The sequence below is a fragment of the Chelmon rostratus genome, chromosome 5, assembly GCF_017976325.1.
Source record: "Chelmon rostratus isolate fCheRos1 chromosome 5, fCheRos1.pri, whole genome shotgun sequence".
Lineage (NCBI taxonomy): Eukaryota > Metazoa > Chordata > Actinopteri > Chaetodontiformes > Chaetodontidae > Chelmon > Chelmon rostratus.
In genome coordinates, this window is record NC_055662.1 from 6,397,668 (window position 1) to 6,418,558 (window position 20,891).

Consider the following 20,891-nt stretch of genomic DNA (forward strand, 5'->3'; position numbering starts at 1 on the left):
AAAACCACTGGATGGATTGCCATGGCACTCATGACACACAATCATGGTACCCAGAGGATGAATCCTGCTGATTTTGGTGATCCAGTGATTCTTTCTCTAGTACCATCATGGGTTTGACATTTTTGGGTTTTAGTGAAATGTCTGACGAAATCTTTGTTGGACTGTCGTGGAATTTGGTTTATAAATCCATGGTGGCCAGAGGATGAACCCTAATGACTCTGGCGAATGCCTGCCTTTTCCTTTAGTGCTACAAGCATGTCAAAAATATCACAACATCTACACTTTGACACACTCTTAAAGGATACAAACACACATATAGTCAATAAGAAAAAAAGAAATTAACAATTGTCAGGATTTCTCCATCATTAGACTGTAACCTGTTCAGTCCCATACAGGGCTGGCACAATGGATTGACTACCATGCACACATTGTAGCTTTTTGACAGTATGTTGAACTCCTATATTCTCTCCAGCTGGGTATGGTTGCACATTTGCAGGGACAAACACTCCTATATCATTATTTACTGCTTGTTACAGGCTGCCTGAACACTGTGGTGAGAAGCACCTGCCCTCCAGTCTGCTTTTGTCTTGTTCTGCTAGTCGACACATTCAGCTGATGCTGTTGTAATTGTTGCAATGTTCTCGCAGACATACCTGACTTCAGCTGAACAACGTCAGCACATACTTTGCCACTAATCATCGTCCATTTTCGCTGTAATAACCGGGAAACTGTAATGCTCCACACAGTGGATCTAAATGTCACAGGAGGATGTTTCAGCTCTGATCTCTAAGCTGTGTTTGCGGTTTGGACGTCAGTGACGCAACATGAGCTTGGCTAACCAGGCTAAGCCAACTAGCATGCGATAGCAGGCAAAACTTTCTGGGTAAAGCTCACTGTCGAATTTCTGATCTGTGCATGCTAGTGGTAAACATAAATGGACTATTATGACTGTAATTGTTTGGGTCACATGGCTTCCCGAACAAAGGGAGTCACATACTGTACATCTTCTACCAAAAGCTTACAATACAAATACTGTAACACCCCCTGGTTACCAAATGATTCACAGCACATGAATACATGGCTTATACAGGTTGATTATTGGATAATTTCCTGGAGAATTGAGCAGATAAATTTAATGGTTTAGCTTTTGCAATCATGCTTAAAGCACATATCTACCATCACAATATCCTGTAGTTGGTGTGTTTGTTTTCAAATCACAGCGAGACCACTTGAAAAGGCGGGTTCCTGCTGTTTGGTCCTTACCAGTGTTTGATTGACAGCTTGCCCAAACTAACTGCACTAACCTGGCAAAGGCAGCACAGTGTGTTTTGACTGAGCATCGTCAGTACAGCCTCACAGAGCCACGAGCATGGCTGGAGACTTTCTTTTGCAAGTGACATTGCAAGTGCTGGGAGATCACAACAGGGTAAAGTGGCTGTGATATTTCAACGTCCATGTTTTGCATGAACTGATGGCATGAATTTGTAGTTGATTGTTATTAGACAGAGGCAAAATGTCTGGAGGCATTAATAATCTATATCTACGTACCATTCCCCGAGTATTTTTCCAAATGAGTGGTTCACTGTCACAATATGCCAGAGCGACTAAAGATCTTGAATCCAGACTGTAAGAAATCCTTCACATAAGTGATTTATCAGGCTTTCTGCTGGCAGGGTCGATGCATTCAACTTCAGCGAGCAAAAAGTGTTTTTCACAAATGAGGGATTCATCTTCACTGTTGTGTTGCTGACATTATACAGCTGCCCAAAGGTCTGGTAAGCAACCCAGCAGTGAGAAAAACAATACATTTACAGCCACATTGTTTTTCCACAACAGCGGTCTCAGATGAATGGATGTCAGACTCGCAAGGATAAGAATACTAAATACAGCATCTTCAGGTATTGACTATAGCCGACGCTGTTATACTGCACAGAGCTTAGGAAATAAACCCTTCAACCGCTGTGTCAAATGTGCAATAGATTACTATTGTTAATCTTTGAGGGCACGTGCAGCCAATCACATTGGATCTAAAGCCCATCTGTATGCACGTGTGTCTGTGCTCATGCATGTATGATGAATACACACACATGCTATGGCCCTTGATGGATGGCTATCCTGGGAAGAAGCGATGGCACAATAATTACACTGTCAGCTTGATTTGACCGATGGACGCTGATGGACAGCAGCAGAGTCTGGATACACTGTAGGATTGCTCATATTAAGAAGCAGTTTGTCTTGTATTCCGTTTTAAAGTGATACCTTAAGCAAGAAAAAGAGATCACTGAAATACAATTGGAGGGGAATGCTGAAATGAATTTATAAGAAGATTTTGGTAACGACTTACAAATATCCAAAGACAAATCACTGCGTCTCAGGTTCAAACAAAGGGGTTGATTCTTGCTAGTTGAGCTCTTCGTCCATATATGCTGTAGAAAACATTGTTTCTGTCTTTATGCCCATGAAATATAAGTAACATTACTAATTTAAGTTTTATAGTGCAATGGACGTCATTATTCTGTGTTGCAGGAGAACCTTTAAGCTTATGATTAGATGCATTAATCTGTACTGCTTAATGCATCTAATCATAAGATCATGCATGTTATTAAACAGACATTAAAAAAAGATATATTAAAAAGACTAGCTGTGCAGTACTTTTAGAACCAGACAAAATCCTGAATCACTTTATCTGTCGGACCTTTTTCGAGAAGCTTGTACATTTGAAATACGGGATGAGGAAATTGGCCATTAATCAAAGAATAAATGTGAATCAGAAGAGGTCTTTGCTTATTTTCCAATGTTTCTGGAACATCACTACATAATATAAGTTGTCTACAGCTCTCTGAGCAACATCAGCTGGCTCTGCTACCTGGTTACTCTGGAGAAAGTCATGGATGTGTTATGAGAGACACCCACTCATTCCAATGAATGTTGCCCACCGAACCAAAACACGGCGGAGATGATGCATCGAGTCACACAAGTGCAGCGGAAGTTGTTACTCTCCAGTGTAGACGTACAACAAGAGTTACACATGTAACTCTCTGTGAGCAGTTGATGCGTGGGGAGCTTTATGCTGCAGAATGGCTGCCGTGCATCACCCAGGTCGGTGCTACACTTTGGTGGTGGCTGAGATGAGCTTCCCCCATCGCTGAAGCGCCCAGAGTACCACGATACAGCACTGTATGAATGTAAATCCTGTGAAATGTGTGTGGCCATCACATGATGTATCTTGGCATTAAAATCAACTAAGATAAACAACAAAAAATGAAAATATTTTGAAAGTACTGCCTGAAAAAAAAACATGGTGGCATAATCCACTGAAGAATGCTCGAGCTTTCCAAGCCTGCTGAAGGCGGTCGTGTTCACTGCCAGTGTCAGGTTGGCAGCAATCTGAGAGACTGGCTGCATTGCATTATGTGTGCTTGCTTGTTAGTCGTGAAATATGTGTGAACATTCAGTCATCAACACCAATAACAGCACAGCCTATAACATTTAATTTTCCAGGCTGAACTTGTTAGCAAAGCGAAGACCAATCCTGCCAACGATGCAAAGACCAACAGCACACACTGATTGAGAAGTGGTTGTCATCCAGACGCCACCACAGAGACCTCAAGCATTTACGTGTCAAAGTTCCTTCTCTTTTCCCCTTAATTAACACGAAGCGATCACACCAGCCGAGCATCTCTTGGCCTCTCTGCTGCACTCAGCACTGAGCTCCTCCTCCACCACACAAAGGCACTCGGCTATTCCTGTGCTGCTCCAACAGAGTCAAAAAAGAGAGAAGCTACTTCAGGTTTGGAGACCGAGGAGGCGAGAGCACTAGAGTGTGTGTGTTTGTGTGTGTGTGTGTGTGTGGGGACAGGGGATGCCAAAAAGCCAAATCAAACAAGTAAATCTTACTACAAAGTCCATTAGGTTATACTTTCCTGCTTTGGATGCCAACAGCAAGTCAGATGGTTTAAGGACCGGGGTTGTTGTACTTGTGTAGCTGGCTCGTTAGAGGACTATCGATCACACTTCTCATTAGTACACCTGTCATGAAAGGGTAATTTGTTCCCCTCCTGAGTCAAAAATTGAATTTCCTCATCGCCTTCCCTGCCCTTAGTTCATCTCAGCGAAGAGCAGCCATATCCATGCAGCTTGTTGGCTTTGTTTCCTGGTTTGTAGTACATCGGCGTGACCCTGTTCATATTGATGGGACATAATCAGACCTACACACACGCATAATCCAACCTTAGCTAACCTGGTGCACCATGCAGATAATAACACGAATGGATAAAGGTAAAGATGTGAGGATACCTGTGTTGGTTCCGACCAATACTGCCGTTCAAATGTGATAATTTTCTCGAGCGTCAACTCAAGGCTTGTATTTGTGGTTTAAATAGTGTTGAATGTGCTAAAGCTTTCTTAAAGCATAACAACAAACTTATCTTGTTTCGACATGAAAATAATCAAATAAAATAATGCATTTGCTCTTAGTTTATGTTCTGTGTTCTTTTCCCCCCAAAACAATAAGCTTAAGCCTACATGAGTTATATGTTTTGGCCACTTGGGGTCATTGCAGCAAACACAGCATCAACATATTACGACTGCACAAAGTCATTATATTGAATGTGTTCGCAAACAACTGTCTAATTAAACATCCAACAGACAGGGAGCAACACTGGCATTATGAATTTACTGCAGCACAAACACAGTCAAAGCACAGCAGTGTTAGATTGTGCAGTCTGTGTGGTAAATGGTCCAAAATAGTTCATTGTAATAGGACACACATTATTAACTTTGTGTTAATAATGAGGTTGGATCAGGCTCATTGCACTTTTGCTAACAGCTTTTAAGTGTCGGATGGATTCAGAAAACACACAAAATCAGTCACTTTTTGTGCTCAGAAAAAACACAAAACATCGACAGCTGGAACTTTAAATGACAAGCTGGTGCTACAGCTGAAGTGGGTGTCAGGACTGATATAATGTGTGACGGCGGGTGCAGAGAGAGACCCAGGAGCGGAAACGGAGAAGGTTAACAAAAGTTTATTTTGCAACAACAGGCAATAACTGAAACAATCGCTGGCAGCGTGAGGTCCAAACAAAACACGAACTCAGAGAGGTCCAGAGAGTGCTGGGCTGTGTGGGCAAGGGAGGCACTGGAACAAAAAGAGAAGAGACAAACAATTAATCAAAAAAGTTCAGCAAGCTATCGAAACGTACAATACCACAGGAGACTGAGACCAACTGATACCACGGAACGTGGAAGTATACTCTGGCGTCGAGGAGTCACTCCGCAGAGGTTAAATAGGCGTCCTAATCTCCGGAAGTGAACTCAGGTGTGCCCAAACACTCCTCGACGCATCGGGGGGGAAGGGAGCCTCAGGAAAACAAAACGTAAAGTTACAGCCCACAAAACAGAACACAGGAAATGGACCTTCAAAATAACAGCACAGACAATACCAACCGCCACAGTACCCCCCCCTCAACGAACGCCTCCAGGCGTTCTACCCGGCTTGTCCGGGTGAGCGGCATAAAAGTCCCGAAGGAGAGAGTCATCCAGAATGAGTCCCCTGGAGACCCAGGAACGCTCCTCTGGACCGTAACCCTCCCAATCCACCAAGAACTGGAAACCACGGCCGCGTGGACGGACATCCAAGATCCGTGACACCGTGTAGGCGGGATGACCATCAATGAGGCGGGGGGGAGGTGGGGCGGCGGCCGGCGGGCTGAGCTCGCTGGAATGCACCGGCTTCAACAGGGAAACATGGAAGGTGGGGTGGACCTTCATAGAGTCTGGTAGCTTGAGCCTGACGGCAGACGGATTAATGATCTTCAACACCTCGAAAGGACCGACAAAACGGGGAGAGAGCTTACGTGACTCGACATCCAACGGAAGATCCCGTGACGACAACCACACCTGCTGACCCGGTCGGTACTCGGGGGTGGAGACGCGGCGAGCGTCGGCCAGCCGTCGGTTCCTCTCCGTGGAGCGGGTGAGAGCAGCTCTGGCAGACTGCCATACCTCCTTAATCCTCCGGAGGTGCTCCTTCACAGAAGGGACGGATACCGCAGTCTCCTGCTCGGGAAACAAGGGAGGTTGATAACCCAAACAGCACTGAAACGGTGACATACCTGTGGCCGAACAGGAGAGGGAGTTGTGGGCATATTCTATCCAAGGCAGGTGTGTACTCCAAGAGACGGGATGATGAGCAGCCACGCAGCGAAGAGCGGACTCCAGATGTTGGTTAGCTCGCTCTGTCTGGCCGTTACTCTGGGGATGGTAACCAGAGGACAGACTTGCCGTGGCCCCCACCGCCTTACAGAACTCCTGCCACACCTGGGAAGCGAACTGTGGACCCCGGTCCGAGACCACGTCGAGGGGAATTCCGTGAAGCTTGAACACATGAGTCACGAGTAGACTAGCAGTCTCGAGGGCAGAAGGCAGTTTAGGCAGAGGAACATAATGCACAGACTTGGAAAAGCGATCAATAATAGTTAAGATGACAGTGTTACCTTCAGATGGAGGAAGACCAGTAACAAAGTCCACGGCGATGTGAGACCATGGGCGGCTTGGGACGGGCAAGGGGTGCAGTAACCCCGCAGGGGGATGATGAGAAGCTTTTCCCCTGGCACAGACAGAGCAAGCGGCAATAAATGCACGGGTGTCGCGGTACATCCTCGGCCACCAGAAGCTCTGACGGAGGAACTGGAGGGTGCGGTGGAAACCAGGGTGACAGGTAAGTCTAGAGGAGTGAGCCCACTGGAGAACTTGCGACCGGACCGAATCCGGGACAAACTTGCGATCGGGGGGACCGGAACCAGGGTCCGGTTGTTGCTTCTGCGCCTGGAGCACGAGGGATTCGATCTCCCATGTAGCCATACCCACGATGCAAGCCGGCGGGAGGATGACATCCTGATGTTCCGAGTCCAGGGGAGGGGCATAGAGACGGGACAGGGCGTCGGGCTTAGTGTTACGGGAGCCGGGGCGATAGGAGAGGGTGAAATTGAACCGGCTCAAAAACAGAGCCCATCTGGCTTGGCGGGGATTAAGCCTCTTCGCGGTGCGTAAGTAGGCGAGGTTTTTATGATCAGTCCAGATCAAAAAGGGAACCGTAGCGCCCTCCAGCCAGTGCCTCCATTCTTGAAGCGCCCAAACCACAGCCAGCAACTCTCTATTCCCGACGTCGTAATTCCGCTCGGCCTGGGATAAGCGGCGGGAAAAGAAAGCACAGGGATGCAGTTTGTGAGTCTGAGGGTCTCTCTGGGAGAGGATGGCACCAGCACCGGAGTCGGAAGCGTCCACCTCGACCACGAACTGACGAGTGGGATCGGGGTGTTTGAGCACCGGGGCAGAGGTAAACAGTGCTTTAAGCTGGGTGAAAGCCTGTTGGGAATCGGGAGACCACTGGAAGGGGATTTTCACAGAAGTAAGTCTAGTGAGGGGAAGAGCTACCTTACTGTAGTCACGGATAAATCTGCGGTAGAAGTTAGCGAAGCCGAGAAACCTCTGCAACTCCTTCCGGGTGGTGGGAACGGGCCAATCCGTGACAGCTTGGATCTTGGCAGGATCGGGTCTTAGCTGACCCTTGGCGATGATATAGCCGAGGAAACCCACTGAGTCAGAGTGAAACTCGCACTTCTCCGCTTTAACAAACAATTTATTCTCAAGAAGTCTCTGAAGCACTAGTCTTACATGCTGTCTATGTTCCTCTAGATCTCGAGAGAAAATCAATATGTCATCTAAATAAACGAAAACAAACCGGTTTAACATGTCTCTGAGGACATCGTTAATGAGAGCCTGGAAGACAGCGGGGGCGTTGGTGAGACCAAAAGGCATGACTAAATATTCGAAATGACCTAACGGTGTGTTGAAAGCTGTCTTCCACTCATCACCCTCCTTTATCCGGACGAGGTGATAAGCGTTACGCAGATCAAGCTTGGAGAAGATGGTGGCGGAGCAGAGTGGTTCGAAGGAGGGGTCGATGAGAGGGAGAGCGTACCTGTTCTTAACGGTGATGTCGTTAAGTCCACGGAAGTCGATGCATGGGCGAAGGGAGGCGTCCTTCTTCTTAACAAAAAAGAAGCCAGCCCCTAACGGAGAGGATGAGGGGCGGATGAGTCCAGAGGCTAGAGAATCCTGGATGTATGTCTCCATGGCTTCCCTCTCGGGGCGTGACAGGTTATACAGCCGACTAGAAGGGAGAGGAGCACCAGGGAGGAGGTCTATGGAGCAATCGTAGGGGCGATGAGGAGGCAGGGACAGGGCTAACTCTTTACTGAACACAGGGGCTAGGTCATGGTACTCGGGAGGCACGGAGGTAAGGACAGGGGGCGTGGGAGGTGGTGGAGACGGGTCCGACCCAACTGCATGGGCTCCGAAGGGTGAGAGGAGGACGTGGAGGGAGCAGCGGAGTGGCCGGAGGATCCGCCACTGGCTGAAGGGGGAGCGAGGGAAGCTGGCTCGTGAACATGAGAGAGGCGAGTCTGGGCTTTCTCTCTCTGTCTTTCTCTCAAGCGGTTATCTATGCGTATGGCGAGGGAGATTAATGACTCTAAGGAATCGGGTTCATCTCTGGAAGCTAATTCGTCCTTTAACTCACTAGAAAGACTCCGTAAGAAAACACCTCGTAGCTCTAACTCCCCCCACCCGCTCTCTGAAGCTGCGATACGGAAGTCAATAGAGTAATCTGCCACTGATCTCGCTCCCTGCGCCAAGGAGAATAGGCGTTTAGCAGTTTCCTGCCCCTGTCGTGAATGATCAAAAATACGACTAAGTTCCCTCGAGAAACTGTCGAAAGACGAGAGAATGGGGGAGTGCTGTTCCCATAACGCTGTAGCCCACTGCGCTGCCCTGCCCCGTAACAAATTAACTGTATAAGCTATCTTAGCTCTATCAGAAGGATAACTAAGGGGTTGTTGATCAAATACTAGTGAACAGCGCAAGATAAACCCCCCAGCATTACCAACTTCACCTGAAAAGGGTTCGGGGGCCGGCACATACGGCTCACGCTGAGAGACAGACAGAGAGGTAGATTGGGCTGCAGCGGTTGCCGGTGGGGGTGGCGCTGGTGTGGGACTTGGGGAGGAAGGAGAGCCACGGGTGTCCGTGCGGCTGAGGTAAGCGGTGAGGTCACGGACTTGGACGCTGAGACCTTGTACTGCCTCCATTACTCCCCGCAGCATGTCCTCGTGCTGGCCGAGACGTAGTCCTTGATGGGCGAGCGCCGCTCGAAAGGGGTCCGAATCCGCTGGGTCCATGTTTGGCCAGAGTATTCTGTGACGGCGGGTGCAGAGAGAGACCCAGGAGCGGAAACGGAGAAGGTTAACAAAAGTTTATTTTGCAACAACAGGCAATAACTGAAACAATCGCTGGCAGCGTGAGGTCCAAACAAAACACGAACTCAGAGAGGTCCAGAGAGTGCTGGGCTGTGTGGGCAAGGGAGGCACTGGAACAAAAAGAGAAGAGACAAACAATTAATCAAAAAAGTTCAGCAAGCTATCGAAACGTACAATACCACAGGAGACTGAGACCAACTGATACCACGGAACGTGGAAGTATACTCTGGCGTCGAGGAGTCACTCCGCAGAGGTTAAATAGGCGTCCTAATCTCCGGAAGTGAACTCAGGTGTGCCCAAACACTCCTCGACGCATCGGGGGGGAAGGGAGCCTCAGGAAAACAAAACGTAAAGTTACAGCCCACAAAACAGAACACAGGAAATGGACCTTCAAAATAACAGCACAGACAATACCAACCGCCACAATAATGGACTAATATAAGCATGTCTGAGAAGCATTGAGAAATCATGCAAGGAAAAAATATCACATTGAAGCCATCAAGGGCGAAGCTAATGGCTTATCACTGAAAAGACTGACTGTGACAAGAGAAGCTAAAGAAGACAAGGCCTGACTGAGGAGTGTAACCGACAGCAGAGGTAAACTCCTGGCTATGCCACAGGCTGCTCTCCACCAACTCCCAAGGGAAATAACTGACTCCTTACTGCTAAATGACCCCCGTGTTCATGAGCTAGCTGCTAACGTTGTCTGCCATTTGGTGCTGGGCGAGAAGCGTGCAGTAGGTTTTTAAAGCTTTTATTCTGAAAACAGCTGTGCTCTGCAACCGCAAAGGACCATGATAAGAACAATGAGACTGAACCAACACAACAACGAGCTGCAAGACCAAAACGATGAGCTGAAAGATGATAAATGGACAATCTGTGGTTTCATCCATACGAGAGACCCCCAGCACATTACACTTAGTCATTTAGCCCATTGTCAAGATAAAACAATGCGGTGCAGCTTTAACTTCTATGAAAACACAGCTAGTTAGAAACATTGGCCAGTTTAGATTAACTAGATTAAGACTCACCACTCTGCTCTTTTTGAATGGCAACAAGTCAACACTCCACTCTAAATGTTTCTACATTTAAAATTGTGTTTTTTTTCTAAAAAACATCAAAAAACATCTGGCCAAGTGTAAATCACACAGCAGAATGGAGATCAGGAGCGAGGCCAACCAAGAGCTCATTTTTAAGAACTTGGTTAAATCATGGAAATGAATAAAAAACTAAGACTAACACATTGTTAATCGAGCATAATCGATCAGCCATACAGGGGCAAGTTTTCCAGTTTCCACTCCTTATTTGTAGGCCCAGATAGAGTGAAGAGGCGGCTAACACCAGGCACATTAAACATTATCATCAGCCCCTCTCTGGAGTTTTAAAAACAGACCTAAGCCTTTTTTGTCTGCGTGTAAACTGCAGCAAATGTCCTAAATAGACCCGAGGCACCGTTGTGGGATATGTGGATGAAATCAGGCCGGTGAGGGTGGAGGTGGGGGCTTGCGGGGTCACGTGTGGTCTGAATCCCCTGCGAGAGCTGTGCCCTTCCCCGGGTGGGGGGTGTGCGTGTGCGACGATGTGACGAGATCTGCATGGAAACCCAGTGGCTCGGGCGAGGCGTTGCAGGCATCCGTGACTAAAGCACGGGGCTGTTAAACGGCATGTCACGTCTCCTGATGCCAGCACCCCTGCGGATGTGCGCAGCCAGAAACTGGCCGAGAGGGGGAATTAATTCCAGCACATGCACCATGTAAGCCCCATCCATTCACACCTACTGCCCAGGGCCCACGCAAAACCCCACACAGTTTACAGCTCTCGTGTTCCTGCTGAAACTGCTTGAGGTCAAAGGAGACGCCAAGGAAGTAGAAGAATAAATAAGCATGGGCCTGTAGGTTGAGTTGAGGAGAAAAAACAAAGTGAAGGCAAAACACTTCACATGTTGCAACTTTGAAGGACATCACCCCCCCCTGAAATCACACAACATCATGTCAGCTGCTGCTAGCTGTTTTCATTTGACTCTGTCTGTGTAGTGCCTACAAGAATACCAGAATTTAACTCTGATTTACAATTACACTTCAATTCTTTAATTAAAAAAGAGGAAAGTATTCAGCAAAAGCCTTTGTTTGGGCCTTTTTAATCCCTGCAGTGCCTGTTCCATCATTACATAAACAACCCGTCACCATCCCCTCTGATGGGATGGCTTCATGGAGCTGTATGATGCTATCTGGCTGCAGACACAGCGGCTGTGGTCGATCTCTAACTGCACATGTGAATCCATAGATCTATTGATGCTTTTAGTGTTTTCTTTCCCTCTTTTTTTGCTTGCATGCTAACCATGTCATCTAAACACTTGGTCTTCGGTGATACACTGGCTTTTTTGGAAATACACTTAAACTTGCTGTCTTGCAGAGAGTTCAATGAGATGACTGATGCAACTCTCGTGTCTGTCAGCTAAATACAACCACGGAGCCACGAGACCGTTAGCCAGAAACAGTATTTTCCTTCTGAATGCAAACGTGTATATATTTGATGAAATAATGATTTCTGTCTGTCTGTCGTACAGGTATTTAGCCTACTTAGCATGAACTGCTTCAACAACATTTAGAATAGGCTGTTGACTTTGAAATCAAAACAAAACAACAATCAAAGTTTTTTTTATGATGTGTTTTTGTGTTATGGTGTGTTTTGTACTTTTAAAACATTTAAGGACTGAACAGAAGGCACTCAGATATGATGCAAAAGCAGCGTTCACTTGAGTACCAGTCCCATTTGTTTGTAGATTCGGTTAATGGTGCTTGAATTTTCAAAAGCTCCATGCCGGTATTCATTTAAGATACCTGTTGTGGCTGGCAGGGAACGGGCTGTGTGCAGCTTTAAATGAGCTTTTGTTTTATAGCTTCTTTCTAGACAGAAGCCTGCTGGAGAGTGAGCTCCAGCGGGCTGTGCAGTTGTAGTGACTGTAGTGTAAGAGCTTGCTGATTCCTGCAGCCAGCAGGTAGCTACAGTGTAAAAGCAGGAAACGGCTCACATAGAAACTTCTTAAAACTCTAAACTGTTAATTAAATGGGAAACTGAAATCACGGCACCCCTTCAGCAAGATGAACCCATCTGAAATGTTTCAGCAATGCAACTCTCTACAATACTAGTCATGCAATGTGTAATGAGCTGTATCTGAAGAACAAAGACCTCCTTAAGGGCATAGGACTTTAAGGGCGCAGATGAAAACAAAGCAAACAACATCTTTTGTGCCAAAGACGAAGTGCAGCATTTAGAATTTAACACTGCAGCATTAATAGTTAAAAGTGGAAATCAGCTCTGTTGCAGCAGTGAACAGCAGCGTGAGCCACTCACTTGTTTTGGTGCTTGGAGCCCTGCAGATGTGCATGGTACTGTGCCACCGAGTTCAGCGTGACGCTGCAGACTTCACAGGTGTAGCTCCGCTTCAGACCTGGAATCAAACAGAAAATATACCAAAGAACAAATAAGTGACAAGCATACACCTCTGAAGCACTGCCTGCTTTTCATCCACAGTCATAGTACAGTGAGAAATGTAAATAAGTATCATCTGACATTTCCACATTATTATACAATAGAGGAATTTTCACTCTCTTGCACACAATCGATGCAGAATCCATCAAACTCAGACATCCCTCCTGCAAAAACATTTCCTCCATGGAGATACATTTCAGTCTGACTGTAGGTGAGTATTCCTGTGTGTTCCCAAGACTGCCATAGCTGATAGAGGCCCGATGGTGATGGAGCGGAAAAAATCAATTTGAACTAGACAGACAATGAAATGTCATGCATTTCAAATCCCAGAGAAATAAATTTCACAGCTGAATCTGAAAACTAGCACTTGAGACGCTTATGTTTCTCAGTTTGTTTTACAGATGGAGGAGTGTTTATGCACACATGTACCTGAACACATTTTATCAATGTGCCAGGGATGACTGACGGCCATCCAATCCAACCTCAAGCTCGGCCTTAAGCCTGTGCTCTGACATCCGGTTTTATGTGTTTTTAAGAAGCGCTGTTTTCAGATATTACAATTCATCCTGAGGGAAACATGAATGTCTCCGTCACATTTCATGGCAATCCATCCAAAAGCCGTACAGCCACATATTTAATAATTCCTTAACTTCAGCTTAATCTAATGACATAAAATAAGAGAAGTCACAAAAGTCAAACTCCTCAGGCCATAGACAGCACCTGAGACCTTGAGCCGTCCGATTTATTAGGAACAAACAAGTTTTAATAAGCTGTCTAAGTTGCTCACAAGCGTACATCGCGATGTCCTCAGTGCCTGTGATTGCACCTACTGAGTGGGTACTGAGTCAGAGCCCTGTTGCTGCAAATTATGAGCGCCCTGTATAATCACTGTCATGTTGTACTAATCTTATTGTGGTATGAAAAATGGCCGCCTTCATTGCCTCCCTCTCACAATTGAGTTAACTCCTCCATAAATACGCCTCAGAGCTAAAGGCCAGGAAAAAATAAATGTCACCCTGCACTCATTGAATCACATTTCCATATCCTCCTCAATCAAATTTCCCCCATGAATGATCATGTACTCTAAATCGTCACACCGAGGAATGAGCTGCTGAGTCTTGGAAAGCGCGGTTATTTTCTTCTTTCAGGGCAGTGGCAGGTAACGCTGAAAATTTGCCATTCGCTCACAACTTACTCCTCAGAAGTTGATGTCAGCTGTTTCCTGCTAACATTTTGATGGAGGGCAATATTCCCCCGAGAGAGAGAGAGGGGCAAATCTCTCCCTTTCACTTTCCTCCCGATAAGCTGCACAATAACCACTCTGTCAGTCGGCCGCCACCAGGATTGAGATTTCAATTTTGCGCGGCCGTCCCCAGACGCAGCCATGAGCTGACATGAAAGTTCTGCAGCAGGCAGCGAGGGTCTGCTCTGCAGTGGCCCTTTGACAGCTCGCTTCTCAAACAATTCTTGAAAGGGTGAACGATTATACAGCGGCCCCGGTATCCATCACTGCCAGCCACCTGCGGCTCCTCCCTCATGGCGCTGCCTTGCATGAGCGATGGAGCACCGGGAGCCTTCAGGCCTTTGCAGTGCTCCCCCTCGATCACCTTTACTTCCTACTTTCTGAGGCATCGCCAGCGAGTCACTGGGGACTCGTTTGTTTTTGTTAACTTGTCCCTTAGCCGGGAAAAGAGATGCAGCTCAGGTCTCATTTATTCGGGTTAAGTTGGAATTGCGTAAAACCAAAGCAAAAGGTTGTGGAGGTGATGCATGCAGAGGGAAATGCCATCCGATGTCTTATATTTGCATTTGATCTCAATTGAAGTCACAGAGAAAACTTTTAGGAAAGTAGCCAATGGGTAAACTACAGAAACAACAACAGCAGCAAGAACGATGCTAAAGGAATATGAATGAGTGTAATGAGAATCTGCTCATCACAGCTCCCCATTTAACTGACTGGGTCTGTATTTCCACAACATCCTAAGGCTAAAAGTGGCTCAGCAGAGTTGAGAGCAGTGTGTCAACTGCAATAAATAATCATATAAATAAAGGAAGCACATCTCATAGCCATTGCTGGATCATCCAGTGTAATCGGTGCTATATGTAGAATATATGTAGAATGAAGGATGAAGATCTATCTTCATAGATCTTCATTTATAAAGATAGATCTATCTACAGTGTAGTCACCATCTATCTATGGGGCCAGACTGTAGACTCCCAGTTCCTCAGTAAAAGTTTCTCTCAGCAGCTTTCTGAATGGGTTTTAAGAGGAAAATAGCTGGGAATTTGTAGGGCTACAGAGGACGAAAAGATAAGATCCTTTGAGAACTCAAATCTGAGCTCCAAATCTATCTGTATTGTTTTTGTATATGACGGTGAGCTGTGTATCTCTAGATATGTATTGCATCGTATGAGAAGGAGAGAAAAAACACCCATAAACAGAACCAAAAGTCTCTTTCACTTTACAAGCACCAGTGAAAAGTTAATAAAGCGCAATCCAATCTCATAGAAGGCTCACACAACATGATAACTGCGAGCTGGTCTATATCTGGCACACTGGCCTGTACATTGGCTCACCAATAAGCCACAGATTGGGGTGCTGAGTTGAGTTATTTCATTTGCTCGGCAGTAAATCTCTGGTTGTCTCTCAGCTAATTGAGACCTATTGCCTGAGCCGCTGGGAGGGAACATGGTGGCGGTATGACTGAGTGTAGTCCTCTGTGTGCGGACTGTTTATGAGCAGGAAAAAAGGTGGTGCGGGTCCAGGGTTCATGCTAAATTAACCAGCAGCCATCTGCCCCGCTCAGATGGTGCAAGTTTAGCTCATTCCCTCTCTGATTGCAGCGGGGCGCCGAGGCTGAAGGAGCATATGCTAAATCCGAACCTGCATGAAGCAAATAGTTCGCAACAGAGGGAGATATTATAATGAATTGCTTTGTGAAATGGACTTTATAAGACAAGCAATAAGACAAGCAGGCTCACCCAATTGTGGACGAGATTGGTGTCTGAAATTGGACACAAGTAGGAAATGGGTAGTCGGTGAAGACATAATATCTCGATAAGAACAGGCACTGGCTGGAAACATGTGGCTGGCCTTCTGCTGGTCCAATGTAGTGTTACGTAAGAGTGAACCAGTAAGGGACAGACTCCGCCCTTTGTTTCCACTTGAGGAGGACCTTGTTGTACTTTGCCAGCCTCTGCCGTTACCAGGTCTATTTAGGGTCAGGGGGAGTGGCAAATGTAACACACATCCAAGACAAGAGCAGCAGATTGAGAGCTGTGATTGCAGGAAGAGGAAGAATTTAGTGCTTTGGAGTGAGCACTGACATAAAAAGGGGAGAAAGAAAGGACAGGACTGACGGCTCTGATCACGTGTTAGGGCTCTTCTTCCTTTCACAGTATCGAGAGGCTAGGTCAGGTCAACCAGCCGGATTCAAACAGTCCTATCCGCACTGTTGTACCCGCACACTTTTGAACTGCAGCACTTTCAAATCAAACTACATTATGCTTAAAGCCCCTTAACAAACACCTTCTTTTTAGTGCACAGCTCAAAATGACCTAAAATAGAAGAGTTAATGTCCTTGATCCCTGCTGAATGCAGGTGTGATCCTGCTCTCTGCTGAGCGGTAACTTTGCAGTTTAATACCAAAAAGTCTATGTGATACTGAAAGATATTTTCTTTTTTTCCCCTCAGTTTTGAATGGAGTATGCCTGTCGCTGTGTCTGGCGAGTTTTCAAACACAGCAGAGCCATAACCACTATCGGACACAACCAGGTCCAAATGCGGTAATGGTCACACTCCAGCTGAGCCGGGTGTTGTCTGGGCGAACACCCAAAATGGTCATTTGCGGAAAGATGTTAGTGAGCTGTAAAATACCTTTTATATTTCAATAAAAATCAATAAAACCACACAAACTAATCAAAAAACAATTCATCTGTTAGTTAATGGCCATTGTGAATGTAGAGAATGGAGCTTAATGTAATGCTAACACAAAGAGGCTAACACTGTTTGCTCAATGGAAACCTGCATTGCCTTAGCCCACCAGTTTGGAATTTAAAGCAATTTATATGTACCCACAGACAAGGAAAAAAGTTAGTGTTTTGCTTTGTTGCACTGCTGCATTTCCAATGAAGGGGTGTCCACTTTGCCAAAGTTGAGTGAAGGAGGTGTGTATGTGCTCAGCATATCTATGCTTTATCTGGCAGCACCTACTGTAGTTATTAAAAGGAGCTCAGTTATATATTATTATCTAAATTCAACATTAACTATGAACTTTTCACACTATAGCTGCTAATTTTCACACATCTCCCACAATCTTTCTCTCGTGCTGTACTGACAAAGAACAATACGTCACTGCCCTCTTTAGATTAATCACACTCTCTTAGCGCTGAATTAATCGCGCTAAGCTCCATAAAGTTCCCTTGTGTCACCGCTTTTTAATAATATGCAACAGGAGGGTGGTGAGCTGGGCCAGCTGGCTGCTCAGACCTCAGTGTTTTTGCTCATGTATTGAGCCCCTCCTCTGTCGCTGTGTGCTTTTTTTTTTTTTTTTTTGCTTTTTAGTTGAAGTGACCACTTGACTAGCTGCAGTTCACTTTAGTTATGAAAACCAAGGCAGGAGTCTAGAAAAGCAAAGAGGTACAGTCAGTGAGAGATGGACATGGAGGGTGTTTTAGATGTTTCTAAGCAGACTTCACAGCAGCCTCATTTCACAGCCAATGAGACTGGTGGGAGATGACGTCACTCTCCATTGAGGCATTTAACGACTCAAAGCCCAGAAGGGTGCTTCATGCCAACAAATGCATGTACTGTTCAATATGTGTAAAATGCGTTTGTTGCACACTGTTCGTAAATAAAATTGCTCTTAACGTGAATATCTCCCCCCTGTCCATGCAGAGAGCTTCCTCCCTGCACCAACAGGAGAAGCACTTTGTGAGCATGTGCCGGTCGGTCTGCAGCCATCCTCTGGGTTCAAACAAGAGACGCAGCAGACATGATGTATGATGAGCTGTTCTTTTGACAGTGGGATGGAAGTGAAAACAGCAGTTTGAATGAGCTTATATTTCCTTCTCAGATTGATTTCAGCAAATTGTCAGCGACGCTAGATGAGAGCACAGTGATGCTTGATTGTATATCGGCCATAGGGACGGGCTGAGTGATGAGCTGGTTTCATATTGAAATCCTGATTTGAAAGCATGCAATTTTCAAATGTGAAGAGCTGTGGTTATTATTAGGCCTATAACACACACACACACACACACACACACACACGCACGCACACGCACACACACACACACACACACACACACACACAAAATAAAAAAATAAATAAAAAAGCTGTAGTGTGTGTTTAAGCCTGCAACTGTTGATTGCACAGACTATAATAACAATTGTGGGCAACAAATGTACTCACTGTAGTTCATTGATGCTAATAGAGTTCCAAAGTGGGAGAAGATATTTTGGGTAGCCCCATTCATTCTTCCATTAGACATTACCTCCTGACTCACTGAAATAGGAACTGTGCATTTGGAACCACAATTTGTTATGTTTCTAATTAAATTAAAGGTTATTAAACTTCATGTAACTGTTAGTGTTGATAAGGCACAGTGATCGACAAGAAAATCTAAAAATGCCACTTCAATGCCCCCGACCTATATGATCTCCGTGCGTTAATCGCAGGGTCCTGTGTTTCTATTTGACGTAACATTGAGGACATCATTAAAAGGAAACACTGACATGGGAAAACACTTGCAGGAACAGCACCCCTTCAAACTTTGCAACTCTATTCTGTGAGTTGGTGAAACGACAAAACAAGAGACTCAGCATGCAAGTGTCTCTATATTTACCCTGAGCCCTGTAGGCTGTCTTTTGCTATCCAAAAAAGACAGACAGAGCGCTGAGGCTTCTCCTGCATGAACAGGTGATCACCTCATGTCGATCTGGGACTGGTTGCAGGGGCTCGGTAGCTGCTGGGTGTGGATGGAGCCTTCAGAATTTCCTGTTACAGATCTTTCCTAAAGTTCAGAGCATTTTCTAGGAGTGCTGCTAGAAGGCTCTTCAATTTCTGCATGCGTTTCCTACAGTGGCACTTCAGACCGAGTGTGCACGCACACTGTTCTTACAGCTTCTTACAGTCTGTCTGTGGTGCTGAAAATGATGCTGAATACACTTTAAAGGAGCTTTTTAACTGTCTGAACACTGTGCTATAAGTTAAAAATACAGACATCACAAAGGGTTGGAAACAGCACAAAGAAATGTTCTGTACTTGAGTTGTTAGTAAGATGTGAAGTAAACAGTCTGCCGCTTTCTGCTAGCTGCCCTTTATAATTCATGTTGCTGATTAGGAACGTAAACTCTGGTTGATGTAGCTACTGCTGGAGGCAGACGTTACCCTTAAACTCATGTTAGACCTTAAACGAAGCAGGGGTGGATCCTATACTATGCTCATGAATATTCACATCATCTGCTGTGTCAGTCTGTCATCGTTTCCTGATCGCGCCGGCTGAATATGAGCATGTGGAAAACAACTTCCCATAAATCACACAAAGACAGGTCGAAAAGATACGGAAAGCCAATCAGGAAAGTGACATTTCAGCCAGAGGGGGAGGAAGATGATGGGAAAATGAAGCAGAGAATATATCAGCTGTTGAATTCATTACCATGTGTTTCATTGTCTTACTTTCTAATTTAAAGGACAACTTTCATTTATTACAACCTGGACCTTATTACTAGCATTAAATACGCCCATTTACTCACCCAGACAACTTTGGTGGCTTTTGGAGTCGTTTTGAAGAAATTAGCCCCAGAGGCGGTCGGCTAGTTTAGCTGTAGTTTGGCACAGCTATGGTTCGTTATTGCGTATTCATAGCCGACCGGTCGGTAATGACATCATCCACATCAGAGGTAGTTGTTTAGAGACGCTGGATGTTGATAACATGCCACCACGGGCTCAGAGGGGAATAGCACCAGCATATCATAACAAAATATTGGAATATGAACGAGTTTCGCCGCAGATTATGCGTTTATAGAGGCTGCACATGGATGCCCCGAGTACTCGCATTATACGGATATACGCGCCGCTCCTCTGGGGCTAATTTCTTCAAAACGACTCCAAATGCCACCAAAGTTGTCTGGGTGAGTAAATAGGCATATTTAATGCTTGAAATAAGGTCCAGGTTGTAAAAAATGAAAGCTATCCTTTAAGAGTAGGATGAAAGCGCTGCTCATTTCTCAGAGAAATGCACATGGAGCCGGTGTGCGAGGCTTTCAGGCCTGCTCCCAGTGATCAGCACCTCTCTCTGCTCTCTATTATTCACTTTCTAACTTAAACATTATCACACAGCTTCCATCAAACATCACTTAACAAAGAAGACCACTGTTCATGACAAAAGTACAGACTTAGAGATGAACAAAAACAAGAAATACTTCAATAGATCATGTAGTTTTTGGTTCCTCCTGCGGGTATAGACACTCTCAACCTTCTACAAGTGGGAAGGGGGTGCTCATTGATCTACAATCATTTGTACGAGTGTCTCCGGGAGTGGTGCTTTTGGCAAACACCTCTTAACCTCTTGATACACGAGGCACGGACACATGCCTGCAGCAGAGAGTTTCTGTTATAACCAGCTGAAGCTGCCAGACTGACCACAGAAGCTCGGCAGGCGCTGTGCTGCTCATCTGTTTTCACACAGTTGGTCTTTTCTCTCTCTCCATGCGGTTACGTGGTCCTGCAACAGGTGAAAACTCCACAGAACTGTGGGACAAAACAATCTGTCTAAAAATGATTGGAATAAAGAGTTCACTGTAGCAAAGGCCTTGGGACGGCGGCAGCACAGTAACCTTGTTTCTACATTTCTCACTAAAATATGCCAATCAAATCAATGTGTATCCGTGATCCTGTAATTAAAACAATCCAGTAAATTAATCCAGCACCAGTTAACACAGCCTACACCTCCAAACCATGCATAACCAGCTGCACTAATGCTTGGCAAAACACAACCGCATGCCACCAAGATGGAAGCTCTGCAGCTGTTGTAACCAACTGATGAATGTAACGCCTTTGGGTGGCATGAATATCA

The 20,891-nt window shown here is 45.7% G+C and overlaps 1 protein-coding gene across 1 annotated transcript in view; it reads right to left on the reverse strand.

Moving 5' to 3' along the window:
• Window positions 1–20,891, reverse strand: part of zmat4a (zinc finger, matrin-type 4a) — a 132,145-nt gene that overhangs the window by 12,452 nt on the left and 98,802 nt on the right. The window contains exon 6 of the mRNA XM_041937757.1: window positions 12,675–12,771. Within this exon, the coding sequence (XP_041793691.1) occupies window positions 12,675–12,771 (97 nt within the window). The remainder of the gene's footprint in view (window positions 1–12,674; window positions 12,772–20,891) is intronic.